The sequence below is a fragment of the Oncorhynchus kisutch genome, linkage group LG24 (genome assembly GCF_002021735.2).
Source record: "Oncorhynchus kisutch isolate 150728-3 linkage group LG24, Okis_V2, whole genome shotgun sequence".
Taxonomy (NCBI): Eukaryota; Metazoa; Chordata; class Actinopteri; order Salmoniformes; family Salmonidae; genus Oncorhynchus; species Oncorhynchus kisutch.
The window spans coordinates 27,160,871-27,182,577 of record NC_034197.2 but is presented as its reverse complement, the minus strand read 5'-3'; the positions used below and the strand labels follow the sequence as shown (position 1 = coordinate 27,182,577).

Genomic DNA, 21,707 nt, shown 5'->3' with positions numbered 1-21,707 from the left:
CTTTTATTAGGTGAAATTGTTGACATATTGCAATCTGAGCTGCGTTATGACCAAAGTGAGGATTCATTCTATTTTACTGCTCTGGAATCCTTGCCTGTCACTGCCATTTGTAGCCAGGTGGTGGAGCCATCTGCAGGCAACCACGGTAACCCCCCAGCTATCGGAGAGTACTACTAGCCTTGTCTGAGCCAGAACGGCCAATAGGGCACGAGCCGATCTACTGTTTCTGTAAAGGGATGCAGTTGTTGTTTACTTAGCGAGATAATTCCGATCTAGATTAAGTGTCTAGGAGGAGGGACTAGAGGTTGTTTCTAGACGTTAATTTAGTTATTGTGCCTGTCCCTGGTTAGGCCTGCCTGGACAGTTGTCCCACACTATGATCTCATTCATCAGGCCAGGCTAATCTTCTCAACAGTATCCTCTCATCCAGAGGCCATGTATCACCCTCTGTTATGTGAGACTCCTACACAATTAGATATCTTTACAAAAGAGTACAATTAAGCTGAAAAGGAGTAGAATTTAGTCACAATTTACATAGGGGGAGTCTTTGTTTCACTGTGGATGCAACCGCACAATACAATTACACAATGTAACAGCACAGTAATATAATGTTACTAGAGTCATTACAGTGTAACTACACAAGAAAAATCTATGTAAAGTGTTACCAAATAAAAGATGTGTTGTGCCCTCAGAGGATTGAACTAGACTGAAGTACTAAGCTGATCAGATATTACAAGAGGTTACAGTAACCTTAAATCCTTCATGAACAACACAATCAGTTAAGTGCAGGACTGTCAATCCGCTAATCAATTTATCCTCCTTACCATGTCACACATTCATCAATCATCTGTTGTGAAAGCCATTGTAAGCAGCATGTTCTACCCTACCAGAAGGTTCTATCTTACCAGAGGGACCTCAAGGACACTTTCCCTTCCCAATTACCATTCATTGTTTCAGAATGGCCTGAGATGCGTCAGTGTCTATCTTTCCCTTCTTAGACGGATCCATAATCAGCTTTCAAGTACCTCAGGTAAGCAAATCATGATCGAACTTGACACTGTGCTTCCTATTTCATTCAGGTCCTGCCCCTTACCTGAATAGGATTGACTTAATCTTCTCTACAGTGTCTGAACCTGGATATCACAGTCAATGACAGTTGCTTCACTTTGGTTGTTAATTCCATCAACAAACAAATGTGCCATAGGATTTTCTTTGTGTGTAGGATTGATATACAGTGCACCATAGCACCCTGAATGACTCAATGAGATTACAGTTCATATTTTGGTGTAAACATACTATACATTGGATGTATTGATTTCTGATCACATGATATCTCTGGATGATTGATCCGAAGACCGTAATGAAATGACTAACAAGTGTTATCTCATTGTGGTTATGAACTGAAGGGAGTTCAAATCTACATGGTCAGAGATGACCAGTCATTTTTGCTCTATTGGGAGGTGGAGTGGCCACTGGGGCTTTTGCCTGTTGAACCTATTTGTACAGTAATGAGATTAGTGGGTTAATCCAGGAGTCAGGAATAGACCTACTGCTCTTCCTCCTGAGGGAGGTACAGTACATGACTAAGGAGGAGAGAAGAGGAGCATCCAGGGAGGTGTCTTAACGTCCAGAGCCATGCCACGGTTCAACCTACACCTCTGATGGTCCTCCTTTCTCTGACTCCTCTCAACGGAGGCAGCCCAGGATGCTGTATTTCCATGGATCAAAATACCTGTTCCTGGTGAGATACATGGCACTGCCAGTCCAGAGATGAGCATAACAAATGCAGTAGATGGTGTCGTTGCCAAACCCTACTTTCCAGAGATAATCCAGGCTGATTAACTGAAGACCCGTGGTGGTGCAGGAAGACTAAAGCTTAGATTTACAGCATCTGAGCAGACTGCTGTCTGTGGTCCAACGTGGGCATGTGGAGTCGTTTTAGGTTGATGTCTGAAGATGCTGACGATCACTAGCTCCACATCCTTGTTGCTACGGGTGTAAGTGCTGAGGATACTTTATTTTACTATTTTGAGGTTGCTGTTACTTTGTTCATGTGATTAGGTTTTTATCTTAGTGTGTGTGTGTTTTGTTTGTTTGTGTGCATGCCAAGGCACTGCCATGGCAGTGGATGTCTGCCTGGGTATTCCGTCCTCTAGTACTCCACCCTCAGACAAGCAGTGGAGTCCCCTACCGCTACATGGAGTCAGGTATGCCTATACTATATTATAGAGGATCATTTATACTGTCAACAAAACAAATTGTTCAGTATGTATGAAAAGTTGAAATAGGTTTTTGTGTTGCTATTTTTACAGTAATTCGGTTACGTCTGGTGGAGTGTGCCAAACAGATTAGCTAGCTGTAAATGGCTGAACACCTCATACTTAAGCTTAATACTACTTCTTTACATTGTGAACACCTCATAGTTAAGCTTGACACGACTTATTTACAATGTGCTAATCCAATCACAGATGTTGATTCTGCAGTTTGATTCAGAAAGAAGAAACGATAGTGTATGCTTGACCTGTATGGTAGTCCATTGAATGTATCAGTTCTTTCCAACATGTCTCCACAAGCAGACTGCAACATAAAATATAATTCTGAGCGGAAACTGCTGAGGTCAGATGGTTGAAGTGACAGAGGACGATATTCTACAAACACCACCATCCCACCACCCTTGATATCACCCCTCATCTCGCCTATAAAACCCCCAATCCTCCTTTTGTCTCCCAGTCAGGACCCCCCGGGCGAATTACACGTTGGTCGGGGAGGTGATACGTCATGTCATACCTGGAGCCACACAGTGCTCCATAGGGTGTGGAGGTCTGAACTGCAAGTATGAGGACCCTGACCGCTGGAGCGAGGACAAGCAAGCCATCAAAGGCCTCTATTCCTCCTGGTAGGAATCAGAAAGGCTCTATGAAAATGTGTATGTTGAACGTAAGTGGATTATACCCATACATTTTATGCAGAAGCATGCCTTTCTTTTCAGGGTCACAGAGAACCTACTTGCCATGGCCAGGCCCTCTACTGCATTAATAGAAAAGTACAACATCGTTGACCAATTTAAAAGGTAATTTAATAGATTTACTATTTCAGGGTTTTACTGTCCTCATAAATCAGTTCAATACAGCTAGTAAAGACAAAATAATAGATTCCTAATTCAGTGTGTGTGTGTGTGTGTGTGTAGATGTGGCCTAAAGACAGTGATAAACCTGCAGAGACCAGGGGAACACGCCAGCTGTGGTCCCAACACACTGGAACCAGAGAGTGGATTCTCCTACCGACCTGAGGTGTTCATGGAGAATGACAGTAAGTTTATGACTATTTCTCTACAATGAGGAAAACTAAAGAAGCCAAAGGCAAACTTACCATGAGAATGGTTAAATAATGACTGTCCTTATACTCCAGTATATTTCTATAACTTTGGATGGAATGACTACGGGTTGGCCTCCCTCACATCCATCCTGGACATGGTGAAAGTCATGTCCTTTGCGATGCAGGAGGGGAAAATGTCTGTCCACTGTCATGCTGGTCTGGGAAGAACAGGTAATGTAGTATAGGACAAAAAAGTTTATGACAGTAATCAAAATGACTATGCTTTGTGGTCCCGACTGACTCTAACGCTGATGGTTTTGGCTGTGTCTTCTCTCAGGTGTGTTGTTAGCGTGTTACCTGGTCTTCGCCACGAGGATGACCGCTGACCAGGCCATCGTGTTTGTACGTTCTAAACGTCCCAACTCCATCCAGACCAGAGGTCAGCTGTATTGCGTGCGGGAGTTTGCCCAGTTCCTGGTCCCCATCAGGTGTATTTTCTCCTGCGCTGAGCCCAGTACTAACCCAGTCACCCTGTCCCAGTTCCTGACCCGCCAGAGACACATGCTGCACGGCTATGAGCGACGGGAGCTCAGGCACCTGCCCAAGATCATCCATGTGATCTGCAAGCTGCTGCTGGACATCGCTGAGCACCGTCAGGTAATCGAGGAGGACATGCTGGACGTAAATGACATGACTGCCGAGGAGGAGGTGGAGTTTGAGCGCTACTACGACTTTGGCTTCACCAAGGGTAGCTTCGGCGGAGGCAGCATGGGGGACCGGCCCCGCTTACCGGGACCCCCAACCAAACACCGACACGCCAACGAACCGGCCCTCTTCTACCACCGCAAGAGCCTGAGCTACAGCGAGTCGGACGTACAGAGGCTAGGCTCTGAACTCCACCTGCTGACCCAACCTCTCTCCAACTTTCTATCCGCTAGCAACTTGCCTGTGGCCTGTTCTCCCTCCCTGACCTCCCTGCATAGAACCCTGGCCACGGTCAGCCCTGTCACCACCACGTACAGCTCCCAAAATGGATTCTTTCCCCATGGGTCCCTCTGGGAGCAGAAGAGCCTGGCGGAGGGATCCCCACTCTTAAAGAAGAGGCAGAAAGCCTGCCAGAGCAGCGAGTCTGAGTGCCACCCTAAGCAGAAAACGTTTGGCAGCATGTTGTTTAGGTGGAGGGAGAATTTAGCGAACAATGGGAATGTGTCCAAGGTGTTTCAGATAGAGGAGTCAGAGGTGCCCTTCATCACCATCCAGACAGAGCTGTCCAAGGAGGCCAGGCGGGTGCTGGTGGCCCAGGCCCTGGCGGTGGATCTGGAGCTGGATGGAGAGGACGAACACTTGGAGAGACTCCACGCCTGGCAGGTAGGAACTCGACATTTAACCGCATAGTTAAAAAAATAAATAATAATACTGTCCATACAATATACCTATATTTCTAAATACTAAAATATTATTATTACATGTGTAATGGTACTTATAGAGTAACATAGCACAATTGACAAATCATGTTTACCTGAACCTTATCTGACAACTACATACCTGAACCTTATCTGACAACTACATTTGTACATAAAGGAAATTCATATAGGTTTGATTTTCCTTTTTGATACTGCAGTGCCATTAGGTTAACTCCAGTAGGCCTTTTGTGTGCTTGGGTGGCAATGATTGTCTATTTTGTATCTGTTTGCAGTCTGGGTTAAACATGGGAGGGGCGTGGGAGAGGCTGTGTACATTGGAGAAGGACCCATTTGTGCTCTCTGGGCTGATGTGGACCTGGCTGGAGCAGCTGAAGGAGCCAGTCATCTCCGTCAGAGATGTACAGAAACTGGACCTTAACGACAGTGACCCTGCAAACCCAGAGGCTGTCTTCAAACCACTGGACCAGGTCAGCAGCACTTATTGTAGGCCACCTCAGGGCTTCTCATTCTGGGCCCAATCCTATGATCTAACACAGAACTTGGACTTGCTAAATACTGTGTGAATCTACTGACTACTTCTGTTCAGTTAACCTATTCATTTGGGTGCAGCAGTTGCCTAGAGGTTAGAGCAGCTGAAAGCCCCGGGCCAGGCAACACAAAAATGGGAATCGAACCGAACCTGCAGCTGGAAGGCTGTTGGTCTCTGATCCCATGTACCATCTCCTACCTTGTGCCCTTGAGCAAGGCACTTAAACCCCCCATAATTGCTCCCCACAAAAGGCCCACAGTTTCTGGGGGTGTTCGGAAAGGCACAAGACAGATTTTCATTCAACAATAAAGCTGTATTCTATTTGACCACATCCCCTCCAGGCTCCCAGGGAGATGTTGATGTGCATTCTGGACTGTATGGCTCATGTTCTCACAATACCAGAAGAGGTGGAGGCTGCTTTCCTGGAGCGCACCATCAAGGCTTTCACCAAGGTAGAATACTAGATGATGTAGCGTTCTCCCTTTTAACAACAGTAGTTTTAAAGGGGTATAAACAGCTGTTTTGACTCTTCACAGATGGGAAAATGTTCAGCGGTGTATCCGGCCATGACAGAGATCCTCAGGCTGGTCCTACATGACATGAGGTTTATAGCCATAGAGGAGGATGAGGTACCATTTATGCCTCCCGGCCCTATTATGCTGACTCCATAGCCCTGCTGGATTCTGTTCCAGACTGTCCCTATGTAGAGACTTGTTATATATTAAACAGCCATATACAGTGGCAAGAAAAAGTATGTGAATCCTTTGGAATAACCTGGACTTCTGCATCAATTGGTCATACATTTGTATCTGATCTTCATCTAGGTCACAACAATAGACAAACACATTCTGCTTAAACTAATAACACACAAACAATTATACATGTTCATGTCTTTATTGAACACATCGTGTAAACATTCACAGTGCAGGGTGGAAAAAGTATGTGAACCCTTGGATTTAATAACTGGTTGACCCTCCTTTGACAGCATAACCTCAAGCAAACGTTTTCTGTAGTTGAGGATCAGACCTGCACAACGGTCAGGAGAATTTTGAACCATTCCTCTTTACAAAACTGTTTCAGTTCAGCAATATTCTTGGGATGTCTGGTGTGAACTGCTCTCTTGAGGTTATGCAACAGCATCTCAATCTTCTGTTGAAGTCATTCTGTTGTTGATTTACTTCTGTGTTTTACGTCGTTGTCCTGTTGCATCACCCAACTTCTGTTGAGCTTCAATTGGCAGACAGATAGCCTTACATTCTCCTGCAGAATGTCTTGCTAAACTTGGGAATAAATTTTTCTGTCGACGATAGCAAGCTGTCCAGGCCCTGAGGCAGCCAAGCAGCTCCAAACCATGATGCTCCCTCCACCATACTTTACAGTTGGGATGAGGTTTTGATGTTGGTGTGCTGCGCCTTTTCTTCTCCACACATAGTGTTGTGTGTTCCTTCCAAACAACTCAACTTTAGTTTCATCTGTCCACAGAATATTTTGCCAGTAGCGCTGTGGAACATCCAGACGTGCAGCAATGTGTTTTTTTTTTTTACATTAGTGGCTTCTTCCGTGGTGTCCTCCCATGAACACCATTCTTGTTTAGTGTTTTACGTATTGTAGACTCGTCAACAGAGATGTTAGCATGTTCCAGATATTTTTGTAAGTCTTTAGCTGACACTCTAGGATTCTTCTTAACCTCATTGAGCATTCTGCGCTGTGCTCTTGCAGTCATCTTTGCACTCCTAGGGAAAGTAGCAACAGTGCTGAACTTTCTCCATTTGCAGACAATTTGTCTTACCGTGGACTGATGAACATCATGGCTTTTAGAGATTATTTTGTAACCCTTTTCAGCTTTATGCAAGTCAACAATTCTTAATATTAGGTCTTCTGAGATCTCTTTTGTTCGAGGCATGGTTCACATCAGACAATGCGTCTTGTGAGTAGCAAATTCAAATTTTGCAAGTTTTGCAAGTTTTTATAGGGCAAGGCAGCTCTAACCAACATCTCCAATCTCGTCTCATTGATTGGACTCCTGACTCCAAATAGCTTTTGGAGAAGTCATTAGCCTAGGGGTTCACATACTTTTTCCAACCTAGACTTTTCATGTTTAAATGATGTATTCAATATAATTTGTGTGTTATTAGTTTAAGCAGACTGTGTTTGTCTGTTGTTGTGACTTAGATGAAAATCGGATCTAATGTTATGACCAATTTATTCAGAAATCCAGATAATTCCAAAGGGTTCACATACTTTTTCTTGCCACTGTATGTTGTGCCTTCCTGTGCAGTTTGGGTTGTTTTTAATCCAGTTTGTTATTTTGTCATCACATATTGTCCTTTAAGTGTATTGTATTTAAATATGACTTGTTTACCTCAATATTGTACAGTTACAATACAGACCCAAGGAAATGCAGTTTATTTCAGAGTTTAAAATTAAAGTGTCAGTTTGGTTTTGTTAATTAAGCAGATCAAGGTGGAGTATTTGTTACAGTATATGCCTTAAAGACTTGTAGTTATATTGAACATGTAACATCCAACACATGAATTTAAATACTTCATCTCCTCATAAAGCCAGCTCAGTGATAATCACCATCCCTGTACAGAAATGTGGTATTACACAAAAATAAAGTATCATGGCACGGTAAACTGCAATGGTTTTCCCATTCATTCTTGCATGGGCAGGATTAACATAATGGCAATATTAATCTGCATTAGTTATTGATTACAATGTCAATTGCATAAACAAATGGTTTATAAAGCAGGCACAATAGCAGTGATTAAACTACTCAAACAGTGGTGGAAAAAATACCCAATTTTCATACTTGAGTAAAAGTAAAGATACAGCTGAAGTTGGAAGTTTTTATTTATTTCACCTTTATTTCACCAGGTAGGCCAGTTGAGAACACCTTTATTTCACCAGGTAGGCCAGTTGAGAACACCTTTATTTAACCAGGTAGGCCAGTTGAGAACACCTTTATTTAACCAGGTAGGCCAGTTGAGAACACCTTTATTTAACCAGGTAGGCCAGTTGAGAACACCTTTATTTAACCAGGTAGGCCAGTTGAGAACAAGTTCTCATTTGCAACTGTGACCTGGCCAAGATGAAGCAAAGCAGTTCGACACATACAACAACACAGAGTTACACATGGAATAAAACAAACATACAGTCAATAATACAGTAGAAATATCTATATACAGCATGTGCAAATGAGGTAGGATAAGAGAGGTAAGGCAATAAATAGGCCATGGTGGCGAAGTAATTACAATATAGCAATTAAAACACTGGAAAGGTAGAATGTGCAGAAGATGAACGTGCAAGTAGAGATACTGGGGTGCAAAGGAGCAAGTTAAATAAATAAATACAGTATGGGGATGAGGTAGATTGGATGGGCTATTTACAGATGAACTACGTGCAGTGATGTGGCAGCTGCTCTGACAGCTGGAGCTTAAAGCTAGTGAGGGAGGTAAGAGTCTCCAGCTTTAGTGATTTTTGCAGTTCGTTTCAGTTTATTCCAAGGTGGCGTAGCAGTGCACACGTGTTTTGTTCGTCCTCTCGTGTACTTTTGTATTTTTTCATCTTTTTATGTATATTTTTCAATTTTATTTTCAATCTCTTCTCCAATTAAACCTTCCGGTAACTTGCCTCACCCAATGTGATACGGAACCGCTATTATTATTATTTTTTTAATAGCAAGAACCTCCTAGCCATCAGAAGCTAACCAGCTAATTAGCTACAAGCTATTTAGCCACTGCTAGCAGCCTTTACCTTCTGCACAGATACCAGCCCTTTTTTTTAGCTTGGATAATACTCGCCAGCCTACCAGTAATGGACTGTCTCTCCACTACAATGCCGGATTCCTGCTATAATCCCTGGACCATTCTCCTGATCTTCACAGCTAGCTAGCACCCACCGAGTTACCCAGTACCGAAGCTATCCCTGAGGCCCACCTCCCGGCCTACTCCGTTGTTCACCCAGACTCCACCCAAACACGGCTAGAACGCACTACTCCACCGGATCCTTGCCGTAAGCTCTGGACCTTGGCACCGGATCACCGCTGCTACCGAGTGGCTATAGTGGCTAACGCCCCTGCCCCGAAGCTAGCACCAGTTAGCCGTGAGCCAGGCACATCTCCCGGATAGAAAACTAAATTACTACAATATCTCTTTCGCCATCTGGCTTGGATCCTTAGTCGACACGGTGCCCCGCCCCGCCACACCACCATGACAGGTCTGCTGACAAATACTCCATCCACTGTGCCTTCAACCGGCCTCCGTCGGACGTCGGAGCAGACGCTTCTAATAGCCCCGGGCTACTAACTTTAAACGCCGCGTCGCCCGCGTGGTAGCGACAACTCCGCGGCTCCCCTGTTCCTTCTATTGCTGACCGCTGGTCCCTATGATCACTTGGCTACATAGCTGATGCCACCTGGACTGTCCATTAATCACGGTACTCCATTCTGTTTATTTATTTTTAATGAAAAAATATATATATTTGTCGGCCCCAGACACAAACTCAGGCTCTGTGTGTAGTTAACCGACCCTCTCTGCCCAGTCATCACCATTTTACCTGTTGTGGTTTTAGCTGATTAGCTGTTGTCTCACCAGTTGTTGTCTTGGTTAGCTCCCCAAATCAACACCTGTGATTACTTTATGCCTCGCTGTATGTCTCTCTCATATGTCAATATGCCTTGTATACTGTTGTTTAGGTTAGTTCTCATTGTTTTAGTTTACTGCGGAGCCCCTAGTTCCACTCATCATTCCTCATTTGTCCCACTTCCCACACATGCTGTGACCTCACCCATTTAAAACCAGCTTATACAGAGATACAACCTCTCTTATCATCACTCAGTGCCTGGGCTTACCTCCGCTGTACCCGCACCCCACCATACCCCTGTCTGCACATTATGCCCTGAATCTATTCTACCACGCCCAGAAATCCTTTTACTTTTTGTCCACAACGCTCTAGGCGACCAGCCGTACCCTCATCCTACTCCTACTCTGTTCCTCGGGTGATGTGGAGGTAAACCCAGGCCCTGCGTGTCCCCAGGCACCCTCATTTGTTGACTTCTGTGATCGAAAAAGCCTTGGTTTCATGCATGTCAACATCAGAAGCCTCCTCCCTAAGTTTGTTTTACTCACTGCTTTAGCACACTCCGCCAACCCTGATGTCCTTGCCTTGTCTGAATCCTGGCTTAGGAAGGCCACCAACAATTCTGAGATTTCCATACCCAGCTACAACATTTTCCGTCAAGATAGAACTGCCAAAGGGGGAGGAGTTGCAATTTACTGCAGAGGTCGACCGATTTAATCGGAATGGCCGATTTTAATTAGGTTGGATTTCAAGTTTTCATAACAATCGTGAAAATCGGTATTTTGGGGCGCCAATTGTTTTATTTTAATTTTTTAATACCTTTTATTTAACTAGACAAGTCAGTTAAGAACACATTCTTATTTTCAATGATGGCCTAGGAACGGTGGGTTAACTGCCTCTAAATCCATGATAATGGAAAATTTCAATAAGCATTTCAACGACTGGCCATGCCTTCCTCCTGGCTACTCCAACCCCGGCCAACAGCCCCCCCCCCCCCCCCCCACAGCCACTTGCCCAAGCCTTCCCAGCTTCTCCTTCACCCAAATCCAGACAGCAGATGTTCTGAAAGAGTATACAAATCAGCTGGGCTAGACAATCTGGACCCTCTCTTTCTAAAATTATCTGCCAAAATTGTTGCAACCCATATTACTAGCCTGTTCAACCTCTTATCGGCTGAGATTCCCAAAGATTGGAAAGCTGCCGTGGTCATACCTCTCTTCAAAGGGGGTGACACACTAGACCTACAACTGCTACATATCCATCCTACCCTGTCTTTCTAAGGTCTTTGAAAGCCAAGTTAACAAACAGATTACCGACCATTTTGAATCCCAATGTACCTTCTCCGTTATGCAATCTGGTTTCAGAGCTGGTCGTGGGTGCACCTCAGCCACTCTAGGTCCTAAACGATATCATAACCGCCATCGATAAGAGACATTACTGTGCATCCGTATTCATCGACCTGGCCAAGGCTTTCGACTCTGTCAATCACCAAATTCTTATTGGCTCCTCAAATGATTGACTCACCTGGTACCCCAACTACTTCTCTGACAGAGTTCAGTGTGTCAAATCGGAGGGCCTGTTGTCCGGACCTCTGGCAGTCTCTATGGGGGTGCCACAGGATTCAATTCTCGGGCCGACTCTTCTCTGTATACATCAATGATGTCGCTCTTGCTGCTGGTGATTCTCTGATTCCCCAAAGTGTTTCCTAGCCTCAGAGCAGTGGGCAGCTGGGCGGAGGTGCCCTTATTCTCCATGGACTTTACAGTGTCCATGTCCATTTACAGTGTCCATTTACAGTGTTTGAGTTTGTATTACAGGATTTCTGTTTGAAAAAGCTAGCCTTAGCTTTCCTAACTTCCCTGAAAAGTTCAGAGCTAAAGGTTAGCTGATGACCGCTAGCAGTGGTTTGCTGACTGATAGCTGGTAGCTGGCTAGCTTCAGTTGAGGGATTCCAGATCTGAAGTAAATAGAAATACTTTAGAGAAGAAAAAACAGCTCCACGCCACATTGGGTGAGGTGGGTTGCAGGAGAGTATTTAGTATTTAGAAGTTGAGGTTTAGGAAAATATTTAAAGATATGCGAAGAAAAAGATCTATACAAGGGACACGACAGGACAATGACGTCTGACTGCTAAGCCATCTTGGAAATCAATCTTTCGGAATGTAATGGAGTAAAAGTTGTCAAAACTATAAATAGTAAAGGTACAGGTACAAAAACTACAAGTAATACTTAAGTAAAAATACTTTAAGTACTTTACACCACTGCTCGTAAATATGTAGACATTTCAGTGACTGGTGCAAACTGCTGTCGAACATGTGAAGTCTTCCCACAGGGAGGAGTGATGCACGGGAGTTGAAAGAGTAAGCCTTCAGGACATCCTTCATATCCACTGCTTCCACTGATGCCAAAATGCTTCAGTAATCACAGACCACATTATGAATGCTTTGTAAACACAAGACATGAAATGTACATCAGTTTATCAGTACTTAGTACATTCTGGCTCTGTATTTACCTTATTTGTTTCCTTGATGGATGGAAATATCTTCTGGACATGGAGTGAGAGGCTCTCAGTAAGTAGTATTGACTTTCCAGGGTGAGCCCTTTGTCTCTGTCAATTTTCCACATCAACACTCTTAAGGACAGGTCCTGAGACGTGGTGACTACATGTAAACGATCCTGAGAGACAATCCATTTCCACACACTCTTACAAATAGATTTTTATTCCATGAGATATCCTGGCTAAACAAGGGCCAAAGTATTTTAAAGAATACATCTAGGGGAGAATAGAATATTGATCTAGAACACTGCAGATACTATGTATTGTGCTGACATGCGTTTCCCTGATACTAGTAGAGCACCAAAATAAACAATCCAATCTTATCCATGGTTATCATCCGTAGTAGATATGCACAACAAATAAGACTGAAAACCTTACCACATAAATGGAGGAGATTGGTCCATTATGGTCCTTGAAGCTACTCTTTTTGACATTGTTAGCTAGCTTGCTAAATGGCTAATTGTTTTTATTCGAATTATGCATCTGGACAGTGTACCTAGTAGTGGGGAGTCGACTCCAAATGAATCGATTCGTCGACTCCTTGTCCTTCGACTCCCATTTCTGGGTGTCATGCTGGAATCGACTCCTGACATTCAGTATTGTTGCAACGGAGGAAACTATTTTCCGTAGTCTACTTCGTGAACACAAACTTTCACTGCAACGAAAGAGCAAGCTAGCGAGAGACGGAAGGGTCACAGCCAGGCATGTCGGCCACCAGGCAGAAAGTCAGAATCGTGCATCGGTAATCAAGATGTAGACTATAGGCTACCGCAATGCTGTATTTCGCTATTTATTTGCATGCAATGACTCATGCAAGTTCACTAAAGTAGGGACTATCAATGAGTAGGCTGAGCTATTCTACTTGCAACAGACCGAAGACCAAACATATATTTAGCGTTTTTCATAGCAAAGAGAAAGCGAGGCGGTCAGAACCGTGCACTTAGGCTATATTTTGGTAATCTGTATCTAGCAATGCCTCGTAAATTCACCAAAAGTATATGCAATAAGGCCCGATGAGATGTGGTATATGGCCAATATACCACGACTAAGTGCTGTTCTTATGCACGACGCAATGCCTGGACACAGCCCTTAGCCGTGGTATATTGGCCATATATCACAAACCCCCGAGGTGCCTTATTGCTCTTATAAACTGGTTACCAATGTAATTAGAGCAGTAAAAATACATGTTTTGTCATTCCCGTGGTATACGGTCTGATATACCCCGGCTGTCAGCCAATCATTATTCAGGGTTCGAACCATCCAGTTTATAATAAAGTATATATTAGGCTATCAATGATTATGGTTAAGATATTCTTTATAGTGCCAGTGAATTGAAGTTGAACATTGCCAACTGCATCAGTTTAATTAGGCTTAAATGTCCAATAAAAACTATTGCCTATAGTTTATTTAATGAAACCCTGGTAACTCTCCACGAACAGGGTTGGAGAGCCCTGTCCTAGGCAATAGATCGCAAAACAGCATCCCCGCTAAACTTTTTGGAAATGGCAAGTTACAGTTTTTCCCAATTGGTTACACACTAAAATTGGAACTTGAAACGCAATCACAGAAATCTGAAACTCATGTACCAAATCATTAAACCAAGTCTGCAAAATTGCAAGCACAATTCCAGCTTTACACTCAGTTTTCAATTCTATATCACACTTTTTGCAAAACACTACACATAGTTCTCTATATTAGGCACAACATTCAAAATTAAAATCTCTTTAGTCCCTTTGGAAAGCAATGCCAATCACAATGCCAAGCTCTATACACCAATTGGAAACACCCACTCCTCACAGGTGTAAACACTAGTTGCTGAATTGTTCACTTATAAATCAGAGCTTTAGCACTTTAAAAGGCCACAGATGAGCTCTCCTGTTTTGGGGGAAAATGGAAGTCAATGGTAAAGCAAGAGCTAGAGGTGAAGGAGTGAGAGTAAGTGGAGGACGAGGAAGGACAGTTGTCTCAGATGAGATCAGGGCCACATTTGTTGACCATGTGCTCAACCATGGATTGACTATGAGAGAGGCTGGGCAGAGAGTTCAGCCCAACCTGAGCCACTACACAGTTGCATCTGTCATCCGTACATTCAGAAATGACAACCGGCAAGTTACCTACCATCTACAATATGCTCTTTATGTATGTATACTGTAGTATACTGCAGTCTGACATATCAGTAGGCCTATGTTACTGATTGTTGGCCAATGTTACAGTAATATCGTTTCATATTGAAAGAAAATTGATTATTTTAGCTTATTGTAACCAATCATATCATATTTGTGGATCTTCTGCAGAACTGAGAGACGGCCAGGCCATGGTTGAAGACATCAGCTGTTCACACCAGAACAGGAGACCGCTATTGTGAACATGGTGGTGGCAAACAATACCATTAGACTATGAGAAATCCAGAACCACATAATTGCAGACAACACAATATTCAATAACATTCACCAGGTGGGCTTGTCTACATTGGACCGTGTATTACAGCGCAACCGAATCCGGATGAAACCAGTCTACAGGGTGCCATTTGAGCAAAACTCAGAGAGGGTTAAAGAACAGCCCTATGAATATGTGCAAGTACTATACTGTGAATTTACTATCATATCAGTACTGTATAGACACATTACAGTACTGTAATCCAGTGTATTGTGCCTCACCATATTGACTGCTCTAGGTCACATGTCTGTTTCAAAGAGTCTTAGAGCTGGATGCTTCTGCAATTCAGCATGTTTAGATTTACATTGATGAGGCTGGCTTTAACCTAGCCAAAAGAAGGAGACGGAACATTATGGGCCACCGTGCCATTGTGAATGGCCCTGGACAGCGTGAAGGGAATATCACCATGTGCACAGCCATTAGCCAGCAAGGCATCCTCCATCACCATGCCAACCTTGGTCCCTACAACACCGCCCTTCTCATCACATTCCTGTACACACTACATGGCATCCTCATTCCAGCCGAGCAGAGAGGTGGACCAGAGCAGCCCAGGTATGTTGTCATCTGTGACAACGTGAGTTTTCACCGGGCTGATCTGGTCCGCAACTGGTTCATCGACCACCCACAATTTATTGTTCTTTTCCTCCCACCATGTTCTCCATTCCTAAACTCTTCAATTGCAGTTTTTTCGGCATAGCGATGGAATGTGTATGACCGCCATCACGTCATCATGTCTTTTCTCCAGGCAATGGAGGATGCATGTGGTGAAGTTGTTGTGGGGGCTTTCAGCGGCTGGATCCGTCACTCCAGAAGATTCTTTCCCTGCTGTTTAGCCAGGGAGAACATCACTTGTGATGTAGATGAGGTGCTGTGGCGAGACCAAAATAGGAGGCAGGATGCAGCTCAATGTATTTTTTCCTTACATTTTGCATGTGTTTTTGTCTTTTTGCGTTTAGAGTTTTGAAAGAATGAGCCACTTTCATTTTTCTTTTTTTTTTACAGATAACCAGGAAAAACATTCAGGAAGATAAAGGGTTTTCTCCTGTTGGGCATGGAAAGTGTTCCATACAAAACACAAGTGTTCAGAGATACTGCATTTTGGAAATAAATGACAATGTTTTTGTTACTGTATTGCATGTGTGTTTATTTATGTATATTTAAGTAGGTATACATTACTGTAACAATATTTTACAGCCGTCTACAGTGTAACACTGAAAATGCAAAAGGCATAAACCTACCGATGGGATATTCACCAGTGTTTTGTTGGTTGGTAGACAGATCTATTCATAAGACGGTTTGTCATTTTGATGCAAAAACAAAACATTTTGGAAAGAGAACAGTTTTGAATGCAGTGTTTTCTTTTGCTAGAGATTTGTAGAGTTTTGCATTTTGTGGTTTTGTGTTGGGCCAAAGATTTGGGAAACTGGGCCAAATATTCAGCAAACGTGTGTAAACAATTGTGGAAAACTTTCTCATCCATAAACACAGTCAAGTGCAAATACGGTTCAGCAGCGCAAATCAGCAGGATGTTGGGCATTGATATTAGGAAGGATGTCTGCCATTTATGGATCCCTAAAATAATGATTATGATCACACTAAATTAATTTAAATATTATAGGGAGACCTATACATTTGGCAGCCAAGTACAAGTTATCAATGTAGCCTGTTATTGTCTAGACACGGTGTTTAAATATCGTCACGCCTACAATAAAAACCTCCAGGCTTCCATCATGAGTCAATTAATTTTGAGAAAAAAAAAAAGAATTACTGAGGGCAGTTTGGAAAAGCGAATCCTGTGTGAATCGTCCTCTAGTTAACATTAGCCTTCTACCTCTAGCTACATATTGAACTTCCATCCTCTCAGGCCAGGGGCACAACAATATATGAATACATATTTGGATTAGAATCGCCATTATAATCATTGGCCAGTACAGATAATTAAATCAAACCAAATCCCTACCTCCATCCACGGCTAATTTAGGATAGGGAGGCAACAAGGTCATAGTTGTTTGGGCTAGACAGTATCAAATAGATGGCCTACACGTAGAGTGACTGAGGGGGCGCTGTTTCACTCGCTTGGATGCTTTCTCCTGTGAGATACATTCAGCCTCTTACGAATTGATGGGAAATTATGAAACACAGAGAGACGTAAGATGAAAATAAAAACATAAAATACTTACTTTTTTGGGGAAGCCTGCCCTTGCTTGGCGTCCATGAATATACACCACTGACTTTACCAAACATCTTTACTGAACTTTAGACTTATGAGTTACCACCCCCGGTCTCAGGGATGGTTCGGATATTCCTTTGGTCTCTATTGAGTTAGGTAAATCAGCTTTTAGGTGTCTTGCACCTTATTTGTGGTACAATCTTCAAAATGTTCTAAAATGTGATATTTTGGTGCCTCTAGTGCAATTCAGAAAGGTGATTGAGGACCTTATTGCTGATTTTTTAATTTTTTAAATTTCACCTTTATTTAACCAGGTAGGCTAGTTGAGAACAAGTTCTCATTTGCAACTGCGACCTGGCCAAGATAAAGCATAGCAGTGTGAACAGACAACACAGTTACACATGGAGTAAACAATTAACAAGTCAATAACACAGTAGAAAAAAAGGGGAGTCTATATACATTGTGTGCAAAAGGCATGAGGAGGTAGGCGAATAATTACAATTTTGCAGATTAACACTGGAGTGATAAATGATCAGATGTACAGGTAGATATTGGTGTGCAAAAGAGCAGAAAAGTAAATAAATAAAAACAGTATGGGGATGAGGTAGGTGAAAATGGGTGGGCTATTTACCAATAGACTATGTACAGCTGCAGCGATCGGTTAGCTGCTCAGATAGCAGATGTTTGAAGTTGGTGAGGGAGATAAAAGTCTCCAACTTCAGCGATTTTTGCAATTCGTTCCAGTCACAGGCAGCAGAGAACTGGAACGAAAGGCGGCCAAATGAGGTGTTGGCTTTAGGGATGATCAGTGTGATACACCTGCTGGAGCGCGTGCCTAGGGTGGGTGTTGCCATCGTGACCAGTGAACTGAGATAAGGCGGAGCTTTACCTAGCATGGACTTGTAGATGACCTGGAGCCAGTGGGTCTGGCGACGAATATGTAGCGAGGGCCAGCCGACTAGAGCATACAAGTCGCAGTGGTGGGTGGTATAAGGTGCTTTAGTGACAAAACGGATGGCACTGTGATAAACTGCATCCAGTTTGCTTAGTAGAGTGTTGGAAGCAATTTTGTAGATGACATCGCCAAAGTCGAGGATCGGTAGGATAGTCAGTTTTACTAGGGTAAGTTTGGCGGCGTGAGTGAAGGAGGCTTTGTTGCGGAGTAGAAAGCCGACTCTTGATTTGATTTTCGATTGGAGATGTTTGATATGAGTCTGGAAGGAGAGGTTACAGTCTAGCCAGACACCTAGGTAATTATAGATGTCCACATATTCAAGGTCGGAACCATCCAGGGTGGTGATGCTGGTCAGGCGTGCGGGTGCAGGCAGCGAACGGTTGAAACGCATGCATTTGGTTTTACTAGCGTTTAAGAGCAGTTGGAGGCCACGGAAGGAGTGTTGTATGGCATTGAAGCTCGTTTGGAGGTTAGATAGCACAGTGTCCAAGGACCGGCCGGAAGTATATAGAATGGTGTCGTCTGCGTAGAGGTGGATCAGGGAATCGCCCGCAGCAAGAGCAACATCATTGATATATACAGAGAAAAGAGTCGGCCCGAGAATTTAACCCTGTGGCACCCCCATAGAGACTGCCAGAGGACCGGACAGCATGCCCTCCCATTTGACACACTGAACTCTGTCTGCAAAGTAATTGGTGAACCAGGCAAGGCAGTCATCCGAAAAACCGAGGCTACTGAGTCTGCCGATAAGAATATGGTGATTGACAGAGTCGAAAGCCTTGGCAAGGTCGATGAAGACGGCTGCACAGTACTGTCTTTTATCGATGGCGGTTATGATATCTTTTAGTACCTTGAGCGTGGCTGAGGTGCACCCGTGACCGGCTCGGAAACCAGATTGCACAGCGGAGAAGGTACGGTGGGATTCGAGATGGTCAGTGACCTGTTTGTTGACTTGGCTTTCAAAGACCTTAGATAGGCAGGGCAGGATGGATATAGGTCTGTAACAGTTTGGGTCCAGGGTGTCTCCCCCTTTGAAGAGAGGGATGACTGCGGCAGCTTTCCAATCCTTGGGGATCTCAGACGATATGAAAGAGAGGTTGAACAGGCTGGTAATAGGGGTTGCGACAATGGCGGCGGATAGTTTCAGAAATAGAGGGTCCAGATTGTCAAGCCCAGCTGATTTGTACGGGTCCAGGTTTTGCAGCTCTTTCAGAACATCTATCTGGATTTGGGTAAAGGAGAACCTGGAGAGGCTTGGGCGAGTAGCTGCGGGGGGGGTGGAGCTGTTGGCCGAGGTTGGAGTGGCCAGGCGGAAGGCATGGCCAGCCGTTGAGAAATGCTTGTTGAAGTTTTTGATAATCATGGATTTATCGGTGGTGACCGTGTTACCTAGCCTCAGTGCAGTGGGCAGCTGGGAGGAGGTGCTCTTGTTCTCCATGGACTTCAGTGTCCCAGAACTTTTTGGAGTTGGAACTACAGGATGCAAACTTCTGCCTGAAGAAGCTGGCCTTAGCTTTCCTGACTGACTGCGTGTATTGGTTCCTGACTTCCCTGAACAGTTGCATATCGCGGGGACTATTCGATGCTATTGCAGTCCGCCACAGGATGTTTTTGTGCTGGTCGAGGGCAGTCAGGTCTGGAGTGAACCAAGTGCTGTATCTGTTCTTAGTTCTGCATTTTTTGAACGGAGCATGCTTATCTAAAATGGTGAGGAAGTTACTTTTAAAGAATGACCAGGCATCCTCAACTGACGGGATGAGGTCAATGTCCTTCCAGGATACCCGGGCCAGGTCGATTAGAAAGGCCTGCTCACAGAAGTGTTTTAGGGAGCGTTTGACAGTGATGAGGGGTGGTCGTTTGACTGCGGCTCCGTAGCGGATACAGGCAATGAGGCAGTGATCGCTGAGATCCTGGTTGAAGACAGCGGAGGTGTATTTGGAGGGCCAGTTGGTCAGGATGACGTCTATGAGGGTGCCCTTGTTTACAGAGTTAGGGTTGTACCTGGTGGGTTCCTTGATGATTTGTGTGAGATTGAGGGCATCTAGCCCTGTTAAGCATATCCCAGTTTAGGTCACCTAACAGAACAAACTCTGAAGCTAGATGGGGGGCGATCAATTCACAAATGGTGTCCAGGGCACAGCTGGGAGCTGAGGGGGGTCGGTAGCAGGCGGCAACAGTGAGAGACTTATTTCTGGAGAGAGTAATTTTCAAAATTAGTAGTTTGAACTGTTTGGGTATGGACCTGGAAAGTATGACATTACTTTGCAGGCTATCTCTGCAGTCGACTGCAACTCCTCCCCCTTTGGTAGTTCTATCTTGACGGAAAATGTTATAGTTGGGTATGGAAATCTCAGAATTTTTGGTGGCCTTCCTGAGCCAGGATTCAGACACGGCAAGGACATCAGGGTTAGCAGAATGTGCTAAAGCAGTGAGTAAAACAAACTTAGGGAGGAGGCTTCTGATGTTGACATGCATGAAACCAAGGCTTTTTCGATCACAGAAGTCAACAAATGAGGGTGCCTGGGGACATGCAGGGCCTGGGTTTACCGCCACATCACCCGCGGAACAGAGAAGGAGTAGTATGAGGGTGCGGCTAAAGGCTATCAAAACTGGTCGCCTAGAGCGTTGGGGACAGAGAATAAGAGGAGCAGGTTTCTGGGCATGGTAGAAAATATTCAGGGCATAATGCGCAGACAGGGGTATGGTGAGGTGCGGGTACAGCGGAGGTAAGCCCAGGCACTGGCTGATGATGAGAGAGGTATCTCTGGACATGCTGGTTGTAATGGGTGAGGTCACCGCATGTGTGGGAGGTGGGACAAAGGAGGTATCAGGGGTATGAAGAGTGGAACTAGGGGCTCCATTGTGAACTAAAACAATGATAACTAACCTGAACAACAGTATACAAGGCATATTGACATTTGAGATAGACATACAGCGAGGCATACAGTAATCACAGGTGTTGAATTGGGAGAGCTAGCTAAAACAGTAGGTGAGACAACAACAGCTAATCAGCTAGCACAACAACAGCAGGTAAAATGGCGTTAACTGGGCAGAGGGAGAGTCAGATTAACTACACACAGAGCCTGAGTGCGGCTGGGGCCGACAGATAAAACATAAACAAGCAGAATGGAGTACCGTGATTAATGGACAGTCCAGCATGCATCAGCTATGTAGCCAAGTGATCAGTGTCCAGGGGGCAGCGGTGGATGGGGCAGGGAAGCTGGACTGGCGAGTGTTATCCAGGTTAAAAAAACGAACAATGACTAAATAGCTTGTAGCTAGTTAGCTGGTTAGCTTCTGGAGGTTCTTGAGTGTGTTCTAAAAATTAAAAATAATAGCGATTCCGTATCACATTGGGTGAGGCAGGTTACCGGAAGGTATAAACAAATTTAAAATCGAAAGAGATGGAAAGTAAATATGGGTCCAGTGAGTGTTTGGGTCGCGGCGATTCAGACGGTTAGTAGGCCGGGGCTAAACAAGGTAGCAGTTAGCGGACCGGGGCTAAACAAGCTAGCGGTTAGCAGGCCGAATTAGCAAGCAAGGAGATAGCAAGGGCTAGAGAGTTAGCCTTTGGGAGACGTCGCGATGGGGTGAGTCTGTTTATTCCTCTTCATGCGGTGACATCGATAGACCGGTCGTGGGTCCGGATATTGTAGCCCAGGAGTATGCTACGGTGGTAGCACAAGGGCTCTGGCCGGGCTAGCGTCAAGCTAAGTGGGTGGAAACGCTAGCCAGGAGTA

At 44.3% G+C, this 21,707-nt stretch overlaps 1 protein-coding gene across 1 annotated transcript; it reads left to right on the top strand.

Moving 5' to 3' along the window:
* Positions 1-93: 93 nt before the first annotated feature.
* On the top strand, positions 94-7,904 carry LOC109869238 (protein tyrosine phosphatase domain-containing protein 1-like). The gene is made up of 10 exons (XM_020459236.2): positions 94-1,997; positions 2,111-2,207; positions 2,731-2,896; positions 2,990-3,070; positions 3,188-3,309; positions 3,409-3,546; positions 3,653-4,683; positions 5,012-5,206; positions 5,610-5,720; positions 5,805-7,904. The coding sequence occupies exons 2-10, from the start codon at positions 2,129-2,131 to the stop codon at positions 5,937-5,939; spliced, it is 2,058 nt and encodes a 685-aa protein (XP_020314825.1). The 5' UTR covers positions 94-1,997; positions 2,111-2,128; the 3' UTR covers positions 5,940-7,904.
* Positions 7,905-21,707: the final 13,803 nt, after the last annotated feature.

Excerpts from the sequence above, each read along its gene's own strand:
- LOC109869238 (XM_020459236.2), top strand. The coding sequence starts at position 2,129 with ATGTCTGCCTGGGTATTCCGTCCTCTAGTACTCCACCCTCAGACAAGC. Across the intron at positions 3,071-3,187 it reads ATCGTTGACCAATTTAAAAG|ATGTGGCCTAAAGACAGTGA; the intron begins GTAATTTAATAG and ends GTGTGTGTGTAG. Across the intron at positions 3,310-3,408 it reads GGTGTTCATGGAGAATGACA|TATATTTCTATAACTTTGGA; the intron begins GTAAGTTTATGA and ends CTTATACTCCAG.